The 23,733-nt window shown below is 33.8% G+C and overlaps 1 protein-coding gene across 12 annotated transcripts in view; it reads right to left on the reverse strand.

Annotated features, from left to right (window-relative positions):
- DLG1 (discs large MAGUK scaffold protein 1) overlaps positions 1-23,733 on the reverse strand; it is a 311,643-nt gene that overhangs the window by 151,569 nt on the left and 136,341 nt on the right. For 8 of the 12 annotated variants that reach the window (XM_090278460.1, XM_090278521.1, XM_090278498.1 and 5 more), the window contains one exon: positions 10,035-10,133. The exons of the other annotated variants lie outside the window; for them this stretch is intronic. In XM_090278460.1, the coding sequence (XP_090134586.1) occupies positions 10,035-10,133 (99 nt within the window). The remainder of the gene's footprint in view (positions 1-10,034; positions 10,134-23,733) is intronic. 12 annotated transcript variants of the gene reach the window in all.

Genomic DNA, 23,733 nt, shown 5'->3' on the forward strand with positions numbered 1-23,733 from the left:
GTAGAAAAAAATTCCCAGACAATACAACAAAATGAAAAAAGATTGAAAAAGTACGAAGAAGATGTAAGGGAATTACAGGATAGCATGAGGAAAAACAACAGAGTCATTGGAATTAAAGAGGGAGAAGAGGAATGAGGAATAGAAAAGCTGATAGGAGAAATAATGACAGAAAATTTTCCCAACCTGATGAGAGAAAAAGTTATGCAAGTTCAGGAAGCACAGAGAGTTCCAAATGAAGAGGAACCCTAAAAAACCCCTCCAAGGCACATCATAATTAAAATGGCAACATTCAAAGATAAAGAGAGAATCCTGAAAGCAGCAAGAGAAAAACAGCAAATAATATACAAGGGAGCTCCGATAAGGATATCAACCGATTTCTCAACAGAAACACTACAAGCCAGAGGGAATGGTCAAAAATATTCCAAGCAATGAAAAACAAAGGCCTACAACCAAGGCTACTCTACCCAGCAAGGCTCTCATTCAAAATGGAAGGTGAAATAAGGAGTTTCCCAGACAAAGGAAGACTAAAAGAATACATCTCCACCAAACCAGCATTGCAAGAAATGATAAAGGGAATGTTTTAAGAAAAAAGAAGAAGAAAAGAGGAGAGGAACACAGGTATAAAGGGAAATGAATAAATACATGTCAATAATAACCTTAAATGTAAATGGATTAAATACTCCAATTAAAAGACATAGGGTAATGGAATGGACAAGAAAACGGGACCCACATAGTTGCTGTCTACAAGAAACACACCTCAAAACATAGACTGAAAGTAAAGGGATATAAAAAAAGTATTCCAAGCAAATGGACATGAAAAAAAAGCTGGGGTAGCAGTCCTCATATTAGACAAAAAGGATTTCAAAGCAAGGGCAATAAAAAGAGACAAAGAAGGACATTTCATAATACTTAAAGGAACAATCCATCAAGAAGATATAACATTGATAAACATATATGCACCAACATAGGAGCACCCAAATACATAAAGCAAATACTAGAAGACCACCAGAAGGATATTAACAACAACACACTCATAGTGGGGGACTTTAACACTCCATTATCAATAATAGACAGATCTTCGAAGCAAAGAAACACCAAGGATATACAGACATTGAACAATACACTATACCACATGGACTCAACTGATATATATGGAACTTTTCACCCCAAAGAAGCAAAATATACACTCTTTTCAAATGCACATGGGACAGTTTCAAAGATAGACCACATAATAGGACACAAAACAAGCCTCAACAAATTCAAGATAATTGAAATCATATCAAGCATCTTTTCAGACCACAATGCCTTGAAACAAAAAATCAACCTCAGAGGAAAAAAATCAAAGATATCCCAACTCATGGAGAATGAATAACATGCTATTAAATAACGAATGGGTTAACAATGATATCAAAGAAGAAATCAAGAAATTTCTGGAAACTTATGATAATGAACACACAACAGCCCAAGACCTATGGGACACAGCAAAAGCAGTCCTAAGAGGGAAATTCATAGCAATACAGGCTTATCTGAAAAGAATAGAAGAATCTCAGAATCTCAAATAAAAAATCCAACTCTACAGCTACAAGAACGAGAACAACAACAAACAAAGCCTAGGGCAAGAAGAAGGAAGGAAATCATCAAGATCAGAGCAGAATTAAATGACATAGAGATCAAACAAACAATTCAAAAGATCAACGAAACTAGGAGCTGGTTCTTTGAAAAAATAAACAAAATCGACAAGCCTCTAGCCAGGCTCATCAAGAAAAAAAGAGAGAGGACCCAAATAAATAAAATCAGAAACGAAAAAGGAGAAATCACAACTGATACAACAGAAATACAAAGAATTATAAGAAATTATTACGAACAACTGTATGGCAAGAAATTTGACAACCTAGAAGAAATGGACAAATTTCTAGAAACATATAACCTTTCAAAATTGAATCAAGAAGAACTAGAACGTCTCAACAGACCAATAACAAAGAAGGAAATTGAAACAGTAATCAAAAATCACCCGGCACACAAAAGCCCTGGACCGGATGGCTTCGCAGGCAAATTTTACAAAACATTTAGGGAAGAACTAACTCCTACCCTCCTTGAACTATTCCAAAAAATCCAAGAAGAGGGGAAAATCCCAAACTCTTTCTATGAAGCCAGTATTACCCTAATTCCAAAACCAGGTCAAGATGCAACAAAGAAAGAAAACTACAGGCCAATATCACTGATGAACATAGATGCTAAAATCCTCAACAAAATACTGGCAAACAGGATCCAGCAATACATCAAAAAGATCATACACCATGATCAAGTGGGATTCATCCCAGGGAGCAAGGATGGTTTAATATTTGCAAATCAATAAATATAATACATCACCTAAACAAAATGAAAGACAAAAATCACATGATCATATCTATAGATGCAGAAAAAGCATTTGATAAAGTACAACACCCATTTATGATGAAAACACTCAGCAAAATGGGAATAGAGGGAGCATACCTTAACATAATTAAGGCTATGTATGAGAAGCCCGAAGCCAAGATCATACTCAATGGACAAAAACTGAAAGCATTCCCCCTGAAATCAGGAACTAGACAAGAATATCCACTGTCTCCACTCCTATTCAACATAGTGTTGGAAGTCCTAGCCACAGCAATCAGACAAGAAAAAGAAATGAAAGGCAACCAAATTGGGAAAGAAGCAAAACTATCATTATATGCAGATGACATGATAGTATACATAGAAAATCCTATAAACTCCACTAAAAGACTCCTCAATATAATAAGTGAATTTGGCAAAGTAGCAGGATACAAAATAAATGTACAGAAATCTAAGGCATTTCTGTACACCAACAATAAAGTATCAGAGACGGAAACAAAAAAGAAAATACCATTTACTATAGCAACAACAACAACAAAAAAAATAAAGTACCTAGGAGTAAACTTAACCAAAGAGATAAAAGACCTGTACTCGGAAAATTACGTAACATTGAATAAAGAAATTAAGGAAGATACTAATAGATGAAAGTAAATACCATGTTCTTGGATGGGAAGAATCAACATCATCAAAATGGCCATACCACCCAAAGCAATGTACAGATTCAATGCAATCCCTATTAAAACACCAATGACATATTTCACAGACCTAAAACAAATACTCCAAAAATTCATATGGAACCAAAAAAGAACCCGAATAGCAGAAGCAATCTTGAGACAGAACACAGCAGGAGAAATAACAATACCAGACATCAAACAATACTACAAAGCCACTGTGATCAAAACAGTCTGGTACTGGCATAAGAACAGACATATAGATCAGTGGAACAGAATAGAGAGTCCAGAAATAAACCCAGGCCTCTATGGTCAACTAATCCTTGATAAAGGAGGAAGGAACATAAAATGGAGTGAGAAGAGTCTCTTTAACAAATGGTGCTGGGAGAATTAGACAGGGACGTGCAAAAAAATGAAACTAGACCACCAACTTATACCACACATGAGAATAAACACAAGATGGATCAAAGACTTAAATATAAGCCGTGACACCATAAAAGTCCTAGAGGAAAACATAGGCAGGAAAATTTCAGATATCCCACGGAGCAATATTTTCATGGATACATCTCCTAAGGCAAGAGAAGTAAAGGGAAAAATAAACAATTGGGACTACGTCATACTAAAGAGTTTCTGCTCAGCAAAAGAAAAGATCAGCAAGATGAAAAGGAAACCAACCATATGGGAAAACATATTTTCCAATGATATCACAGACAGGGGACTGATCTCCAAAATATATAAAGAGCTTATACGAGTAAACATCAAGAAAACAAACAACCCAATTTAAAAATGGGCAAAGGACCTGAATAAACACTTCTCCGAAGCGGACATGAAAAGATGCTCAACATCATTAGCCATAAGAGAGATGCAAATAAAAACCACAATGAGATACCACTTTACACCTGTCAGGCTGGCCATCATCAACAAACAACAAACAACAGTGCTGGTGAGGATGTGGAGAAACGGGAACCCTAGTGCACTGTTGGTGGGAATGCAGATTGGTGCAGCCACTGTGGAAAACAGTATGGAATTACCTCAAAAAACTAAAAATGGAACTGCCTTTTGAACCAGCGATTCCACTGCTAGGATTATACCCGAAAAATCCTAAAACCCTAATTCAAAAGAACTTATGCACCCCTATGTTCATAGCAGTGCTGTTTACAATAGCTAAGTGCTGGAAACAGCCTAAGTGCCCATCTGTAGATGAGTGGATCAAAAAACAGTGGTACATTTACACAATGGAATACTATGCAGCAGAAAGAAAGAAGGAACTCCTGCCATTTGTGACAACATGGATGGAACTAGAGAGAATTATGCTTAGTGAAATAAGCCAGGCAAAGAAATAAAAATACCATATGATATCACCTAATACAGGAAACTAAAGAACAACACAAACAAACGAACTAAATAGGACAAGGAGCAGAATAGCAGTCAATAGGGGGGAGGGGGGAGGGAGAGAAGGGGGATAAGTAAGGGAAGGGTTTAGTCAAGGAACGTGTATAAATGACTCATGGACATGGACAACGGGGAGGGATATGATTGTGGGAGAAGGGGTGGGCTGGGTGGGGAAGAGCAATGGGGGAAAAATGGGACAACTGTAAGTGAAAAACCAAAAAGTAAAAATAAAAAATAAAAAATAAAGTTCAATTCAGAATGAAGAATACAAACTAGTAAAAATAATTTGTAACATTGACTTCAAGAACATAGATAAGTGATATATGTATAAGCTTATTTGTAGATATACCTTAAAATAAACATGAGTGAATGATCACAGCTCAAGAAAAACTATGGGAATAAAGAACCTGAAATGGGAAAAAACCACAAATATTCCCACAGAGGATTAAGCAAGAAATTCATTCAAAACTAACATGAGGATAAGAAAACCTAGTAATTTGAAAAATACATATCACAAAATATGGTCCAAAATAAGAGCCTGTATTAAAAAAGCCCAAGGAATGATTTGATTGCCTCAAGTTTAGGCACCTAAAATTATACAAATATTTAAGATTATGTTAGCAGGCAGAGAATTAAAACATTTACTCTGGAATAAATTATGCCATTACTAACTTGAGATTTTCTAAATTCTTGTATTATAAAATATAGAAATGGTATCTAACAAAGTAGTACTCTATAGCTTCCAAATTTGGAGGAACTGGAAATGCAAGTGAATGGGGTGGCACAATTTGAATGGGCTTGGAGGGTATAATTTACCTCTCTGAAAGACATAATGCCCTAGCACCAACATTAAAGGGCAGGCTATTTCTGAAGGAAGAGATTCAGAAAAATTTGGCCACAGAAAAGTACAAACTTTCAGATAGTTGAGGTAAAGAGCACTAAAATAAAAACAGTAACAAATTCATAACCAGGACGGTGGGTAAAATAGGTAACATGGAATTACCAGCTTTGTTGAGGAAATCAAACAATAATAAGTCTTGAAAAAAATCTGTGTGAAAATTATTTACCATATTTTTCACACTATATAAGATGCACCTAGGTTTAGAGGAGGAAAACAAACAAACAAAAAAAAATCTGAACTAAGTACTAAAATATTTAATAAAACATAACAATAATATTTCAACCGTGTAAAGTGAACAGCAGTCAACAGTGGTATTAAGAACCATCATCACTGTCATTAACAAATGAGGAGAGACTTTAAGGCTCAAGTACTCGTCTAGTTTTCTGGGAACTCCAAGAACTCATCATTGCTAGTGTTAGAATTTGTGAAGCTCAGTTGTTCACAATCACTGATACCACTTTCTTCGCTATCTTCATACTGACCAGTCGCCCTTAGATTCATCTATAAAGTGGGACATTTAAGCGTGCCCAGGGGTTTTGCTTCCTCTTCTAACAGCTGTTGCCACTGTTGACAGGTCAGGTAATACACATCATGATGTATGACAATATTTGCTCCATAAGATGCACAGATACCCCCTCCCCGCTTTTTGGGGGGAAAAGTGCATCTTATGGAGTGAAAAATACAGTAGTATTCTTATTTTATTAACTTTTAGAGAGAGAGGAAGACAGGGAGGGAGAGAGGGAAGAAGGGAAGAAGTGGGGTGAGGGAGGAGGGTTAGAGAGGGAGAGGAAAGTGGGGAGAGAAAGAGAGACTCTGTTTGTTTGTTGTCCCACTTATTTATGTATTCAGTGGCTGAATTCTCATATGTGACCTGACTAGGATCAAACCTGTAACCTTGGCATATAGGGACAACGTTCTAACCAACTGACTTACCTGGCCACGGCATGAAAGTTATTTCAAAATAAGAAAGACCCTTCTCTACATTTTGCTTCAAGTGATATTTATCAAAAGACTTGGTTCTAGGTCTCTCTCTAAATCACTCAGCCATTCAGTGACTTTGACTGTACAGGTAAATCACAAGTGTTATTGAAACTCATTTTTTCCATTTATAGAAACAACAACATATGCCTTTACCTAGGAAAAGTGCATGAGGGCCCAGTGAAGTAAAATAAAATAAAATATATTGTAAACCATAGTGGTTTCTAACAATATATACCATTGTGTATGTTTCAACTTGGACAACAATGTAGTCCTACAATTCACTTAGAGATGTGGGGGTGTGTAGTAAAGGGGCAGAGATATTCCAGAAAGAGGAACTAACAAACCCCTAAAGAATATGACCTAAGTATCAATAGCAAGACAAAAATACAATTTTGCTCATCCAACTGTTACTATTCTATTTCATTAATAAATGCCTCTGGAGAGATTGCTGCTAAAACACATTGCTGTATCCTCACACAATTTCAGATTTTACATTTTTAAAAACTATATTAAAAGAATTCTAAGATCCAGTTATTTAAAAACAGGCCAAAATAAGTAGTTTAGAAAATGCTTTTATGTATACATTGTATGAAAGGATTTGAAAATAATAAAAAATAAACACAAAAGCAAAACCAAAAAAAAAAAAAAAAAAAACAATAACAACAAAACAAAAGCAAAAAACACAAATAGAATATAGGCCCTGTAGTCACACATTAGTATGGTTAGAAAAGGGCTCATCAAGGTAATCCAAAGTATGCTATTCTATTTAAGATTACCAGTAAAATGAAAATATATCAAGTCATGCTTTAGATTATACTAATGGTCAAATAATATAAGACAACACTCAGATGTATTGTGAAACTTGAATGGTCAGAAGCAATGAGATGCTCTGCGCTGAATATACTTCTAATGTAACTACTCTCATGTCATGTGGAAATTATTTGTTAACTTGTCTCTTGCACAAATAGTAGGTAGGTTCCTAGAAGACAAGGACAATGTTATATTCATCTTATTATATACACGATTAGAAGAATAACAAAAAATTGAAGAAAAATCGATCCCTCCAAAGCACATATTTGAGTATGAACAAAGACTTTTGACACACACAAAAAAACAGCAATAAGTCATTTTCAACAATACCTTCATCACATGATAGCTCCTTACAACTGGTAGAAACAGAGGTCTAAAGCATCTGGCTTTAAAGCAGAATATTTACTCCGGGATAGAAATAAGCCTGTGTATTTAACAGGCCAGTATAATAGAATTACATGATTATATCTCCATTAGGAAGAACTAGCGTTTGTTATTCACCTACTACATGCTCAGTTTCTATGTGGAGAAAATGAGGCTCTGAGCAGCTGAGCAATTTTCCCACCATTACACAGCCACAAAGGGGTGAGGCCAGTAAATGGTGGAAAAGGCCAGGGAAATGGTAGGTTGCATTATAAAGTACATGCTCTTTCTGCTACGTCAAGCAGCCATTGACTATAACTTTCTCTGTAACACTCTGTATAATAAGCACGATAATTCCTACTTTAGAGGGTTTTCATAAAATTAAAATGACGTGGGATCGATAAAAAAAATCATTCTGAAAAGTATAAAAGTTCTACAAATATTGAAAGACACCAATTACGACCTGATCCTCAAATTCATTTTGAAATAGTCAAGAGAGCTGTTATTCTCCCATTTTAGTAGATGTAGGGAGTATAAAAACTCAGAAAGGTTAAGTAACTTGTTTGAGTCACAAAGGCAGGACTAGACTCTGAATCTTGTGACATTTGCTTCCATTTCTGTAACATCGTGTGTGATGCATCTAAATGTAAAGTAGATCTGTAGAAGACAAAATTATGTCCATTTAAAATGTTAAAATTGGCTTATATATTAAGTATGAACTTCAAAATTTATTTTGGGACATTTAATCAGTTGTATGAATTTTATAATGTACATGTTATTACTCAATTAATCAGGAAAACATTATTCTGGAAAATAAGGCACACCCATAGGCTTCTCACACAATACAATATAAATTATTAAATTCCTCTGCATGGAATTTTGTAGTATATTTAAAACCCGAAATAAGGCTAGATAGAATAAATAAGCCTCTCATGCAGATATTCGTTTGTTTTTTAACTTGTTCCTTGATTTATTATCTCAAAGAAATATGAAATAACACTATGAATAGCCAAGATCACATACCAGCTACCCATGCATTGTTATTTTTTCAATTATTGTAAAACATCTCAAGTTAGTATTACTATCATATTCAGTGTTACAGATGAGTAAACAGAAGCTCAGAACGGTTAAATAAACTGCCCAGTTACACAGCTAGCAAGTGGTAGGACTGGAATTCCAAACCAGATCAAATTAACTCTAAGACCTTTATAGGCACAAGGCTATGCAATGTCCCAATAATTTCCAAGTGCAGTGGGATGCTATGTTAGAGACACTTAAAGAGTAAATAAATCAGAGAACTCTGAACAAAAAAGGGCAGGTTCCCTATTGAATATAATAAGAATAGAAACTACTACAAAATTTTAAAGGAGTCTAGAAAACTACTTTAACATAAAGATAAACTGAAGTGACAATAGTAAAATAAACTTTCAAATCTCCTACTAAAAAATATTGTATTACTAAATCCTAGATACTTGGAAAGGTGCTACCTTATTATACTAACCCGTTAGGCTGCTTATTTAGAATTATGAAAGTCTTAGTGTAATACCTGTAGTTTCCCCCAGAATCCTATTTTGTATGATGTTTCCATTGATGTTCATTTTTTAGGAGAGGGGAAGTGCACTGTGATGTGGTAATCACAGCTGATATCCCCTCCCCTACAAGGGACTTATCTGAAACTGCATTTACACAGCAAACATACTACATTTTTGCTATAGATCAATGACCATAAAAAATACCTAAAGATGTACTTATTTACACTTTAAATAAGATTGAGATCTTTCGCACCAAAGATGATTATTATTATAATACTTAATAATACTACCACTATTTTGATTTTGGATAATTCTTGTTGGTAAGGCAGTTAGTGTCTTTAATAAGCCATCTCTTGGAACTACTGAAGCTCTGAAAGTGAAAAAGGCTCAGAATCTCTGACATTTGGCTATTATTTCATTTTGTGTTTTTACTGCTATATATTAACTTATAAAAAAATCAACTTTGACAATAGTTTTAGATTTATAGAAATGTTGCAAAGATAGCACAAAGATTTCCCATATACTTTATACACACTTTGTTTTTAAGTAATAAATGTGAAGTGTGTTATCTAATCAAATGACAGAAAAATGAGTATTTCCAAAGAAGATAAATATATACTATGAAACAAAATGCTACATAAAATAACACATCCAATACAAGATCAGGAACACAATGATATTTATTATCTTCAGAAAATAAAATTTCCAAGAACAAAAATATTTTTAAATTGTTTCACATTTACAAGTACAAAAATTATGTTAAATCTAAGGAGGTTCAATATAATAAAGTTTAGAATGGGTACTATTTCATAGACAACCTAATAAAATGGCAAATAATGAATCCATTTTATATTAAATTCCAAATATTTAATTCCCTAAATATACCAATTGATGCCCAAAGTAAATTACCAAATCTAACACAGAAATAATTAAAAACACTTTGAAAAAAATACAAATGAAACATTAAAAGCAAATTAAATTTTTATAAAGAAAAAAGGAACTAGTAAAAACCTGTGGTATGGTGGGTAGGATGATAGTATTCTCAGCAGGGACTGGCAGGACAGGGATCACAGGGACAGTGGGAGAAGAGAGAGGTACAGCTTCTGTTGGCTAAAAATCATCAACGACAAAAAATCAGGAAAAATACCAAAGTAAAAAAAGAAACACACAACAGAAAGTTTTGTCATAAAGATAAATTACAACTTTCAGAAATAACTGAGAAATAGGTAAAATTTTAATAAATTACTTCAATTTAAATGAGGAAATGATTTCCAGAAATTTTAGAAAAAATTATATCACAAATATTTTGATTACTCTGTAGTTAAAATGAGTTTGACTACTTCTTAAATGTTTAAATAAAAATAACAAAAGATAACTTATAATGCTCCTCCTCTGGGAGACAAGTAACTAGCTTCAGAGACAGACAACAAAATATTTTTCTAGTATTCTGAATATTTTTGATTACTTCCCTCCTTGTTTCAAAGAATCAAAAGTAACTCCAGTAGCCTATCAGGTAGGTAACTGGGGTGTCCAAGTCCACAGGCAAAACTTTCAAAGGACTTCAAAATTGAATCTGTATAGTTTAAAGTAATCTGTGCTATTAACCTCTCCTAGAAGAACCTGCCTGTAAAGTCATTAATTCAATTAGCAATCACCGAATATCTACAATGTGTCAGACATAGTCTGGAAAAAACGAAAAAAGAAGGGGAAACGCTAGTGACATAATTTAAACTAAAAAGTTTTGATATTTACACTCCATTATTCAATATGACTTGATTCAATTATTTTTAAAAAGATATAACTGGAACACAGAGGGGTGTTTTCTAACAGGTCCCAAACCCTATAAACTGAATAAATTTATAAATATTTGCTATATCAATGACATACTTTACATGTATAAGAAAAACATTAAAATTAAATCAATAAGAGGACAATGTGCATTAAAAGACACTCAAAAGAGAAAGAACAAATCGCTAAACTTGGAACTATGCTTTTCCACACCAATAAAAATATAAAATAAAATTATAATGTTGATCTTTTTTTGTCTGTCATATCAATTAATCCAAATTTATAAAAAATGTATGAAGTCTCTTCAATAAGGTGTTGGGGCAACTGGATACCACATGCAAGAAAAAGTTAAAGCACTACCTTACATCATATATAAAAACTTACTGAAAATTAATCAACAACCTAAATGTAAGTGCTAAAGCCATAAAACTTGTAGAAGAAAACAGGAGTAAACTTTCATGAACTTGGACTAGGTAATGGATTCTTAAATACGAGCATTAAAAAATCATGTGACAATAATAAATTAGGATTTAATCAAAATTAAAACCTCTTGTACACCAAACAGCATTATAAAAAAAGTGAAAAGACCACCTACAGAATGGGAGAAAATCTTTGCAAATCATACATCTGATGAAGGTTTAATGTCCAGAATATACAAAAAACTCCAGCTCAACAACAAAAGGGCAATTAAAAAATGGGCAAAGGAGTTGAATAGATATTTATCTAAAAAAGATAAACAAATGGCCAATAAGCACATGAAAAGATGCTCAGCATAACTAATCATTAGAGAAATGCAAATCAAAGTTACAGTATCACTTCACACCTACTAGGAGGCTGTAATAAAAAAGGGAAAACAAAAACAGACAGCAACAAGTGTTGGTGAGAATGTGCAAAATTAGAACCCTCAAAAACTGCTGGTGGAAATAGTGAAGACTCTGTGGAAAAGTTTGAAGGTTAGCCCCAAAACTAACCTTAGCTTACTGTATGACCTAGCTAATCTACTCCTAGGTACATGCTCAAAAATTGGATATTTATATCAATGTTCAATGATGTGTTATTAACAACAGTGAAAAGGTAGAAATAAGCCAAATTTACATCAACAGATGAATAAACAAAATGTGGCATATACATTAAATGGATATTATTTAGCCATAAACAGGAATGAAATTCTGAAATATGCTACAACATGGATGAATCTTGAAAAGCTAAGTGAAATTAACCAGATGCAAAAGAACAACATGATTCCACTTATATGAAATAATTAGAACAGATAAATTCATAGAGACACAAAGTAGATTAAAAGAGAGAGGAGCATGGGGAGTTATTGATTAATGGTTAAATAGTTTGATGTGATGAAACAGTTTTGGAAATAGTGATGACTGTACAACACTGGGAATATATAATTAATGCCATCAAACTCGTTAAAATGGGAAATTTTGTTCCATATGTTTTACCACAATAAAACAAACTCAAAGTAACTTTAATGCATGGAAACACTGCCCTTGGATATATAAATCCATAAAAACTTTACAAAAAGCAATTCAGCAGTAATTGTCTATAGCGGTAAAAATATCTAATCTGATTTAGTATCTAGAAATTACCCTAAGGGAATAATTTAAAAAGCAAATGCTTTAATACTCTTAATATATTCCCTTGAGCATTGCTTATACTTGGAGAAATGTGTAATATCCTAAATATCCAAAGGTGTTGAAATGATTAAGTAAATAATGATTACTATGTAAGACTAAGTATGAGGGAACAATTATAAATTATCTGTAAGAACAGTTTTTAAGTCCTATGGGATACTGCCTAGGACATGACATTAAATAAAAAAGAAAAAATGAAAGGTGTTAAAAAAAATGTAAAGAAGTGTTTGAAAAGTTAACCTCTGGGGGCAGGATTACAAGCAGCTTTCTTTCCTGCCTCTTTATTTTAAATTTTACTTTAAAATTTTTCTATTACAATGCAGTGCCAGAAATGGGAGATCTACTGTTCATATCAAGAGAAAATCAATTATGATCATTTACCATCTTATTCTCTAGAAAATAAAGTGAAAATGTATTTCAAATAAATTGTTGTAAAAGATGCTAACAAATTTCAATGACACAAAGGACTATTAAGAGATGAAAAGTAAGGATCAGGTTCAACCCTTTATTTTTCAAATGAAGGTCAGCTCACAAAAGGTAAGCTGTGAGGAATTAGGAAAAATATTGCTAGACTTCTGTTACTGGGTTTATTTCCTGTTGAAAGAGATTTTTAGCCATTAGATTTTGCCATTCCTTCTCTCCCTCCCTTCCTTCCTTCTATTTTTAAAAAATCCCAAAATTTATACAATCTTAATCCACCCCACTCTATATAGCACTGAGCAAGTACTTTGATAAAGAACATATGCCCCTGCCTCTTAAGAAAGGCAAATACTGCTGAGAAAATCTTCAAAACACAACTGACATATCATCACACAGCATTTCCAAGCCACAACTAATAACCAACTCAGGTAACAAAGAATTATAAAACAACAAAGTAATTTTCATTTGAAACAAAAATACAGCTTAAACAGATAATATATAATCAAATGAAGGTGAGTGATGAGGAACAGCTAGATGTTAGATCTGACAATGAAGTAAAATGAAGATTTAAGAGGGTATTTTGAGTGCAGGACTGAGAGTATGGTAAAATTCTGAGGACCTGCATGAGATGATTCTACATTAGAAAATGTCAAATTTAAGATTCTAATATAAATAATGAGGCAGCAATATGAAGTAACCATTATCTTTGGGTTATTACAGAAGAGGAGGTATTTCGGCATAAGCATTTTCAACTTGGGAAATATTACATACATATTTCATTAGACAATAGTGACTATTATGTCAGCATCCTTTTCCTGCTCCATTTGTATCACTCAATAAGATCAGCTCCAAAGAGTTTCGTTTTTTAAAAAAAATCTTGACCAGGTGACTAACAACAGTCTTAGTTGTTTCTATCCACAGCAACACCATGGAATCAACAACCTCTGAGGCTGCCTTCAGAGACTTGTTTCCATGACAACAGAGGCTATAATATTAACACCATCTCAAAAGAACACTGCAGAAAACTGTCAATTCCTGTAAAATAACTGTATTGTACATATTTTAAAAGTACTGTTCTATACCAGCATTCAAATTCACCGCTTTTTGAAACAAGTTTAAACTAATTCATTTTTTAGATTCTTACTCATTTTCTTCAGAGCTTTACATTTTACATTTAATATGAGATCTCAAAATTATGAAATCAGCTTTTAATATGTAAGATTTTTCTAAAAGTGGTCTGAAGCCTCATCAGTTAGTTATGTGCATGTGTATTGTACACCTACATTCACGACTATGAACCACAATTTCACTTCCATTTGTTCAATAATAAATGAAAAAACTGTGTACTAAGTATACTTACCTGTATTAAATCTCTTTCGGCTTAAAACAGCTAAAGTGGTTTTTATACAGGGTTGGGAAAAACTATGTTTACAGTTGTTTGTAATAATACAAGAATAAACTAATGTTTCATGTACTCACAAATGTAAACCTACTTTTGCCCCACCCTGTATATGAATATGAATCCTGACTGATACAGGATGAGACAGAAGGGACAACTGGGAAGTTGCTGTGATAATATAGCTGAGAGGGGATCAGTGGCTTAAACCAAATGGTGGTGATGGTAAAAATGGGCATGAGCAATCAAATCAAAATAGATTTTGAATATATAATTTGTGTATCTGGTGACTGATGAGAGGTTGGGAGTGAGGAAGAACTATTAAGAATAACACCTACAAGGGCAAATAAAAATTATCTTTTACATCATAGATATACGAAGCTATTTAAATAACATTCAATATCTTTTTCTCACTATTATTTATTGAAATGGTTTTCATAGCATAAAATGAAACTCTGAAAGATAACTGAAACTGTACTGCCAAATAATGATTTATATCTTACATTAATATGCTATATGAATAGGATAAACTGAGCTTAAGATATACAGTAGTCCCTCTCTATATCGTGGTTCACTTATTGTGGCCTCACTGTATTGCGGGATTTTAAAAAATATTAATTATTTATTGCAGATTTTTCACTCTATCGCAGGATTTTGCAGTACTGTATATGTATGTTGTTAAAGTTACATAGGTTTAAGAGTGTAGAATATGTTTAAGAACGTAAGTAGTGTTCATAAAAGTGTGGAAAAGGTTAATAAGGGACTGGGAACGGTTTATAAGTGTGTGGGAAGGGTTTATAAAGCCTTAAAATATATATAAATACTAAAATAAATGTAAGGTTCCTACTTCATGGATTTTCACCTATCACGGGGGGGTCTAGAACGTAATACCCGCGATAAGTGAGGGAATATTGTACACAAAAATTCAAAAAGGTCTAAATAAATTTATATCATATTCATAGAAAATGAAATAAATTAGAAAATCTTGTTATCAATATCTTAGATAATAAGGAAAATAATTATCCTTGTGTAACTGTTGGTCAATATGGACCTTACTTATTTTTTCTTTTGGTATAGCATAGTTAATATTTTTAATCTAAATTCCTTTGTTTAAAGATGTACTATGCTGTAGTGAGACACGTTTCTCTGTTCAAATGTCAAAGAAGCTATCCAGGAGGGAGTGTGAAACCAAGAAAAAATCTGCGTCGTTTTCATATTTATAGAATAAAATAAAGCACAGTAGATATATCAAAAGTCTGCTTGGAAATCACTGTATTCAACAGGGGTCCAGTACCTTCAGAATAAAGGTGTTTTTCATTATTTAAATCTGCTTTTTACTTGCCTCAAATGCCCTTTTGCAGGTACTGCAAACAAGTACCTTCAGTATAAGCTGGTGTAATGGGAAAAAAAACCAAAAACATGTTACTTAACCTAGCTGCATATGATCTCATGTCATAATTATCTCAGAAGCAAATGTTAATCAAATTAGATGTACTTTAAAACAAATCACTAGGTTGTTAAAATATAAATTTTTAATTTTAAAATAACAAAGGGTAGAAAAATATCTAGTGATTAAAAATCCAATTACAGAAACATGGCTGCAGATGTTAGTTCATAGAGACAGATCATCTAGTCCATGAATCTATTTCTGTATGCAAGATTCATAATATTTAGTTAAAAGTTTATCATCCCTTTATTATGAAAAGATGGTATTCAATCAGCACTCAGATGGTCATTTTGTACTGGTAGGATGAACCAACAACCACTAAAAATTTAAAGTAAACAAGAACTAAAAGTTGGATTTAAAGACAGGTTACATAATTAACAAATAGGTGTGAAATTGCCAACTGCAATATACTTTTTAAAAAACTTGATTTTATCAGAATATGGTTAAGAGAAACACACACATCTATGTATAGACTTCATGATTACTAACCTAAAAATGGGCTCTTAATGCTCCTATTTACCTTATATTATTCATTCTTCTACAAATCCCTAATGATTCAGACTGGGTATCTTTCTGAAGTTGTTTTCTAATATTCTCCTCCCACTTAAGTGTTTCAGCCATTCTACCTCCCTGCTGTTCCTCAACTATCATAAACATGATCCGCCTCAGAGTCTTTTATTTACTATTCCTCTGCCTAGAATGCTCTTAGCTCCAGATATCCACATCGCTCAATTCCACAACTTCTTTCATGTCTTCACTCGATTATCATTTTCCAGTTGAAGCCTCTCTAGGTTATCATATCTTCCTCCATCACACACTTACAAATACACACATTTGCTGTTGTCTTCTTTTTAAACTTTTTCCCCAGCATACTACATATTTTAGTTAATCATGTTTATATGCCTTCTTCCCCTTTAATATAAGCTCTATAAAAGCAGGGATGCTTTTAAAATTCTTTTTATCCTTACCCGAGGCAGAGAGAGAAACACTGATGTGAGAGAGAGATGGCGATCGGTTGCCCCCTCTACGCACCTGGACTGGGGATCATATGCACAATCTAGGTATGTGCCCTGACTGGGAATGAAACCTGCAACCTTTTGGTTATGGGATGACATTCCAACCAACTGAGCCACACTGGCCAGGGCAAAGTAGGGATTCTTGTTCAATTCACTCTTGCGTGCCCAGTGCCTAGAATAGTACCTACTTAGCACATAGGAACTATTTATTATGTATTTGTTGAATAAATGAAACCCAGTGACTTACCAAAAGAGACTGATTTCATCTGCACTCTAAAATGATAAAATGACTGAGGGAATAGACTGTGTACATCCATCTCTCCACCAACCAACCCTCTCATTCTATATAGATACATATATTGCTAAAAGGTTTTTTCTTCGTGCTTGGGCAGCCACTACCAATCAGCAGGTATTCAAGATAACCTACCATTTGACGACCTTAGAAGTTTCAAACTATAAAAATCCAAAAAATTGTCAGTTTCATGTTCTCTATCTAGCAATAGCTAATTGCCTAATAATGCCCTATTTGGAAAAACAAAAATGAAAAAAACAACAGGTCTTGCTTCAGTACATTTCCTCAATGATTTTCCATCTCTTTCCTTTTTAAACTGTAAATTTCACTGATCACTCATATTTAAAACCTCTGGTGCCCTTCCTCCAAACTTCAAGGTTCTACTAACTTCAACTTGGCCTCTAATCAGGTGGTAGTTGCTTCCTGTGGTTTCTGGCTTACCTCGGTGTTCCCATTTGTCCTTCTCAGGTCTCTAATTCCTTTGTAAACAACACCCTACCCCCCATATCATATTCTTTTTTGTTAAAATAACTGCTGTTCATATCTGTTTTCCTGGTGGACTCTGTCAAGGTTACCAGTCCTTTGGCTAAAACATAATTCTTTACCATTCTATAATTAGGCTGCTTCTCCACATCTCTAAATTCATGGCTTAAAAGGCCAGAATATACCATGGAACCAATGACAATGGTAGTGGTGGTAGTGGGAGTGATGGTGAAGATGATAATGACAATGATGGTAAGTGCGTTTAAGTCAAATATTACAGTAAGGGCTTCACATGTATTGCCTCACTTAGTTTTCACTGAATCTTGATGCAGATAACATTTTCATCCCTATTTTCTATGGGTGGAGGAAAGAGACACAGAGAATTTAGGCAATTTGTTCAAGGTAGCACAGTTAGTACATGGTAAAACAAAGATTTAAACGCAGGGGAAAGCGGGGATATCTGAAATAGTGTCAGTAATAAAAACAAAGAAAAAAATAAAATATAAAAAATAAACCCAGACTACCATCCTCTAAAGACAGCATGCTCAAGAAGTATACTACATTGTCTCTTTAAAATAGTTTACAAAGAGTGTATTGTCTTTATTGTTAACTGTACTTCTATATTTTAAAGCAAAGACAATTTATAACACACCAGAAACAAAATAGAATACTTCATTAATCCTTAGTCCAAAATTTAGCAAACGGTGCTGTAGTAGCTTGAAAGTGGTCATTGGCAAAACCCCAACAGGGATGGTTGTATTCCAATAAAACTTTATTTATAAAAGCAGGTGGCAGGCTAGATTTGGCCTACAGGTTATAGTGTGATTTAAAAAAAAAAAAAGAAAATGACTTCAAGACACCCAGGCTAGTTTTTACCAATTATAGTTGGTTTAATTATGTTGCAATGTTTAATCCATGATAATAAAAACAAGCAACTCTTCCCTCAGAAAACGGAAGTGAGAATTAAAAAACAAACAAACAAGAAATACATATGGAAATTTCAGGTTTCATTCAGTGCTTTAAAATATTTTTACAAAAAAGGCCTATATAATAAAGGTGTGTCTGTATAACTGGAAGAATTTAGGCTTTATACTGTATGTAGCCTTTCAATTTGGAAAAAGTAATTAAAATTATGATTTTTGTTCTATTACCTATCTTATCCCACTCCATCCTGCTATGATACTTAGTATAGCTGAAACAATCAATGCTCAAGATCGGTATGCTTCCTGTTTGTTTTTCCTCTACCTTTCAAAAATGCTTTCAAATTGTTTTTTTCAATTTTATAATACTTTGATACATTAGATCGTTCTACAAAGTTTAGTCAGAGTTAAATACAGAAAAATGAAGCTTGAGTCTGTTTGATTCAAATCTCAGATTGTAATCTTGTTATTTTTCTCAGGACCAACAAAAAATCTGTAGGGCAAGCAACTGGTTCCATTCTGTCATAACAACTTCTTTACACTGCAGAGCTGGCTGAGTCAATAGTCACAGTTTAGATTTCACAAATCTGTAAATGCAGTTTACAAAGGACCACACTGGGGTTTACTAAAGGATAAAGAAAGAATAGGCAGGGATCCTGTTAATGGGCGAGGGAGAAAAATCTTTTAAATAAATTTATCTAGGGGCAGAATAAGTAGTGTTAAAGCATCTCTTAAAATTCCACTGCTTCCAGATGTCATAGCCAGTTGGTTTACACTTGCACAAAACAGGTCCACTCTTTGTTGGTTGATTTGCATATGCCTGTGGAATTATCATGCTAACTACTGGCTTATTTAAGGTTTGTTAAATAAGATGATACTTATAGGTTACTATTCTCCACATAGTCTGAACAACTACTTTTTTACCCCTTATCAAAATTCTAAATTTTGAAACAAAGATGAAGGCTGCAAATGTTATCTAAATAACAGTGCCAAGAATTACAAGGAATAACACAGTAAAAGATCTTCTGAGAAAATGATACTAAGTCAAGTCTTAACAATAAAAATTTAAGTCCATTATATGGGTAAAAATATATACACATCAATTTTTTCACGGAGGGCTTTGAATTACTTTTGAAATATACATGACTTTACAAAATCCTGTTATAATGTAGACTTGCTAATTTTTAAGTCATAGTTCTATATAAAAATGGCCTGGGAAATTTACAGTGGCCAAACCGTATTTGGAAGCTCCAAATTTCCTTGCAGCCACCGTCAGATTAAGTGAAAACAAACAACATATATCACATTTGTTTACTCATTCAACAAATACTATGCTAGGCTCTGGTGATTCATCTACTGACAGCTCTTGTGCAGCTTATGGTCTCACAGCTGACATTAAACAAATCATTACCCAATTGGTTACTGAAATGCAGTTGTGATAAGAAGTAGGAAATACAATTCTCTTGAAAACAAACAGAGGGCGAGATGCTGCAGAGGCTGACTCACCTGTCCTGACCCCATGAGCAAGTAGGTCAGTCATTTTCAGCACTTTTATTAACACTTTATTTTAAAGGTTAACTTTAAAACTTGTTTGAATTTATTAAAATATACAAATTGCAGTTTGTGAAATGTTTTTACCTACCTGTCTTGAGAAAAAAGGGCCACCTAACAATTGTGACACTATGTAGAAGCTACAAAGATGAATGCAACACACTTCCTATTTACAGTGATTATAAACAAATCTCACTCATTTAGTTCTTCAAACTAAAGCCAATCTAATCTACATTACTATATCAACTTCATTTTTTAATATTTTTATTTTTTAGAGCAGTTTCAAGTTCTCAGCAAAAACTGAACAGAAATTAGAGGTCTCATATATGTGCATTCACATGCACAGCCTCCTCATTTACCAACATTTGCCCACAGAATTGTACATTTGTACAACAAATGATTAATGTACATTGACACATTATTATTACCCAAAGTTCACAGTTTATATTAGGGTGCACTCTTGTTGTCGCACAATCTATGGGCTTTAACAAATTTATAATGACATGTACCTACCATTATAGTATCATACTGAATAGTTTCACTGCCCTAAAAATCCTGTGCTCTACCTCTTCATCCCTCCCACTTTATCCCTCCCAGTTTCCTAAGCCTTGGCAACAGTTTATCTTTTTATTGTCTCCATAGTTTCGCCTTTTTCAGAATGTCATAGTAGTTGAAAGCATACAGTACGTAGCCTTTTCAGATTGGAGTCTTTCACTTAGTAAAATGCAGTTACGGTTCCTCCATGTGTTTTCATGTCTTTTTAACACTGAATAACATTCCATTGTCTGGATGTACCACCGTTTATTTATTCATTCACCTACTGAAAGACATCTTGGTTGCCTCCAAGTTTTGACAATGATGAATAAAGATACTATAAACATCAGTGTGCAGGTTTTTTAGTGAACATAAGTTTTTAACTTATTTGGGTAAATACCAAGGAGTATGATGACTGGATTGTACGGTTAACTTGGTATTTTTTAAAAGCTTAAATAACCATTATACACAACTGTTTTTTGTTTAATCTTCATTTCTATGCTTTTTAAAAGTGTCCTACTATACAAATGACTGGGTCTTAAACATCATTTAACATATTTTTTGAATAGGTACATATATAGGATCCCTGAGAGAATTCCACAATATTTTTCTGGTGAAAAGGGAAAACAATTTATTTCCAAATCTGAGTCATGGTGCTCTTCTTATAAAATTAGTGGCCTTTTGGGTGGAAAATTGAATTATGCCAAAAGGCAGCATCTCACAACTACTATAAGAGTTTTTAATCCTGATTTTGATTGTTTGGTTAGGCATAGCCAAGAAGACGATTTCTACCCGTTCTCCTGGAAACTATCCTACTATCAGAGTGAGCATTTCCAAAGTAGTTTAAGGTTGGTTCTCTACCTACTGTATATCTTATACGTTCTAGTTTAATACAAAGGTATTATACTACTAAATATAAGCAATTTATATTTGATCTTTCACAAGGCTAAATGTATAGTGAAATATAAAAAGATAAAGTTAGGCAAATCCAGGATTGTCTAAGGTGGAAATTTCTTGATGTGAATAATGAGAAGATTAATGGTTATAAATGATGTACTACATGCCTTTATCTGCCTGGGAAGTCTGTATTTATGCCTGTTGTTCCACTTTACGTATTAATAGTCCCCTCTTTCCAACAAAAGTACTCCAGTTTGGTTGATTAGTTATATAATCATCCTAATTAAAAGGGAATTAAATGGTTTCCTCTCCCCCTCTTTTCTCCTTACTTCACCTTGTGTGTATTTCTTCCCAGAATGGTAAATATGAAGAGAATCATAAACTAGAGGATCAGTACAATGCTAGAAAAGGTGTGGTATATGTCTCACAGAAGATCTCAGGGAGAATTCAGAGAGATAAAAACTTATAATAATAAAGGATCAGGTAGTATTAAGTGCTATGAGGGAAATTAAAAAAAAAAAAATAAGAGCGATGCTTGGGAGTGAAGGAGTGCCCACTATCTTAGGTAAGAATCTGGGAAGGCCTCCTGGGAAGGCAACAAATGAGCAGAAATATGAAGGAAATGAGAGAATGAATCATGAGAATATCCGGGGGAAAAAGGATCCACACAGAGGGAACAGCAAGATAAAGACTATGAGAAGTCACACACTTGACTTTTTACAGAACAGGAACAAGGCCAATGTAGATGAGTAGAATAAGCAAGGGAGCAGTAAAAATGGGACTGGAAATATTGTCAAAGGCTAGGTAATATACAGGGCCTTTTAGGCTACGGTAAATAAGGATTTTATTATACGTTAGACTGGAAGCTATGGGAGGGTTCAAACCAAGGCACCTACACGAACTGACATTTTGGAAGGAAGACTCTGGCTGCCAAATGAACAGACTGAATAGAGACTGCTGTTGTTCAGGCAACAGATTAAATACAGCTGACCCTTTAACAACACAGGTTCGGATTGCATGGGTTCACTTCTATGTAAATTGTTTTTATTGGAAAAAAAATTGGAGATTTGTGACAATTTGAAAAAACTGACAGACAAGCCACACAGCCTATTAATATCATAAAAGTTAGGTATGTCATGAATGCATAAAATATATGTAGATACTAGTCTGTTTTATCATTTACTACCATAAAATGTATACAAGTCTAGTACATAAAGTTAAAAATTATCAAAACTTACACACACACTTACAGAACATACATGGTGCCATAAACAGTCATTAAAAAATCACATAAACTTAACTACAGTAATGCTGTACTTCTATAATAATTTCATAGCTACCCCCTGTTACTACTGTGGTGAGCTCAAGTGTTATGAATAGCTACTTCAAATCTTGTGCCACTAATCATTTCTACATGAGCAGTTGTCTCTCTGGAAAAACATGTATTGTAGTAAAAGTGAGGATGCAGTTCTCACGTATTTTTTCACTACATTCAGTACAATACCGTAAATCTTGAATAACACCATGGAACACATACAACATGTCACTAGTTTTGCTGGAAGTGAAGTGCTCCCAAGAACTAGAGAAAAGTCATGACATTACAATAAGAAGTTGAAGTGCTTGAGATGTAGCACAGATTGAGGTCTGCAGCTGTGGTTTCCCACAATTTCAAGATAAATGAATCCAGTGTAAGTACTGTTATAAAGAAAGAAAAGAACATTCATGAAGCTGTCGCTGCAGTTATACCAGCAGGTGTGAGAACCTTGCATTTTTTTAGCAAAATACTTATTCATTTTTTACTGAAAATGTATAGATTAATAAGATTCAAGAAAAAAAAAACAATGAAGTCATTATATGACAATTTAAAGCAAAAGGAAGCTTAAGGATCTAAAGCTGGAGAATTTTTTAAAAAGATTTTATTTATTTATTTTTAGAGAGGGGAACTGAAATAGAAAGAGAAGGAGGGCCATAGAGACATGGAAGAGAAACGCTCTGCCTGGGGACTGAACCTGCAACTGAGGTAAGTGCTCTGACTGGGTATTGAATCGGCAGCCATCTGCCTCACTGAATGATGCCCCAACCAACTGAGCAGAGCCATAGCGTGAAGACAAAGTTAGAGAACTGAATGCAAGCAAAGAATGGTTTGATTTTGGTTTTAAAATATCAAGGTTAACAGGAGAAGCAGCCTCTGCTGACCCAAGAGGCAGCGGATGAGTTTCTAGACACCATTAAGAAAATCGCTGAATGGATTCTCCAGACAAATAGCTAGACTGAAATGGAGGAAAGCAATTTTTCAGATAGAGTTTAAAGTAATGACTAT

This window comes from Furipterus horrens, unplaced genomic scaffold, assembly GCF_987537825.1.
Source record: "Furipterus horrens unplaced genomic scaffold, mFurHor1.1.pri manual_scaffold_1, whole genome shotgun sequence".
In the NCBI taxonomy this organism is placed as follows: Eukaryota; Metazoa; Chordata; class Mammalia; order Chiroptera; family Furipteridae; genus Furipterus; species Furipterus horrens.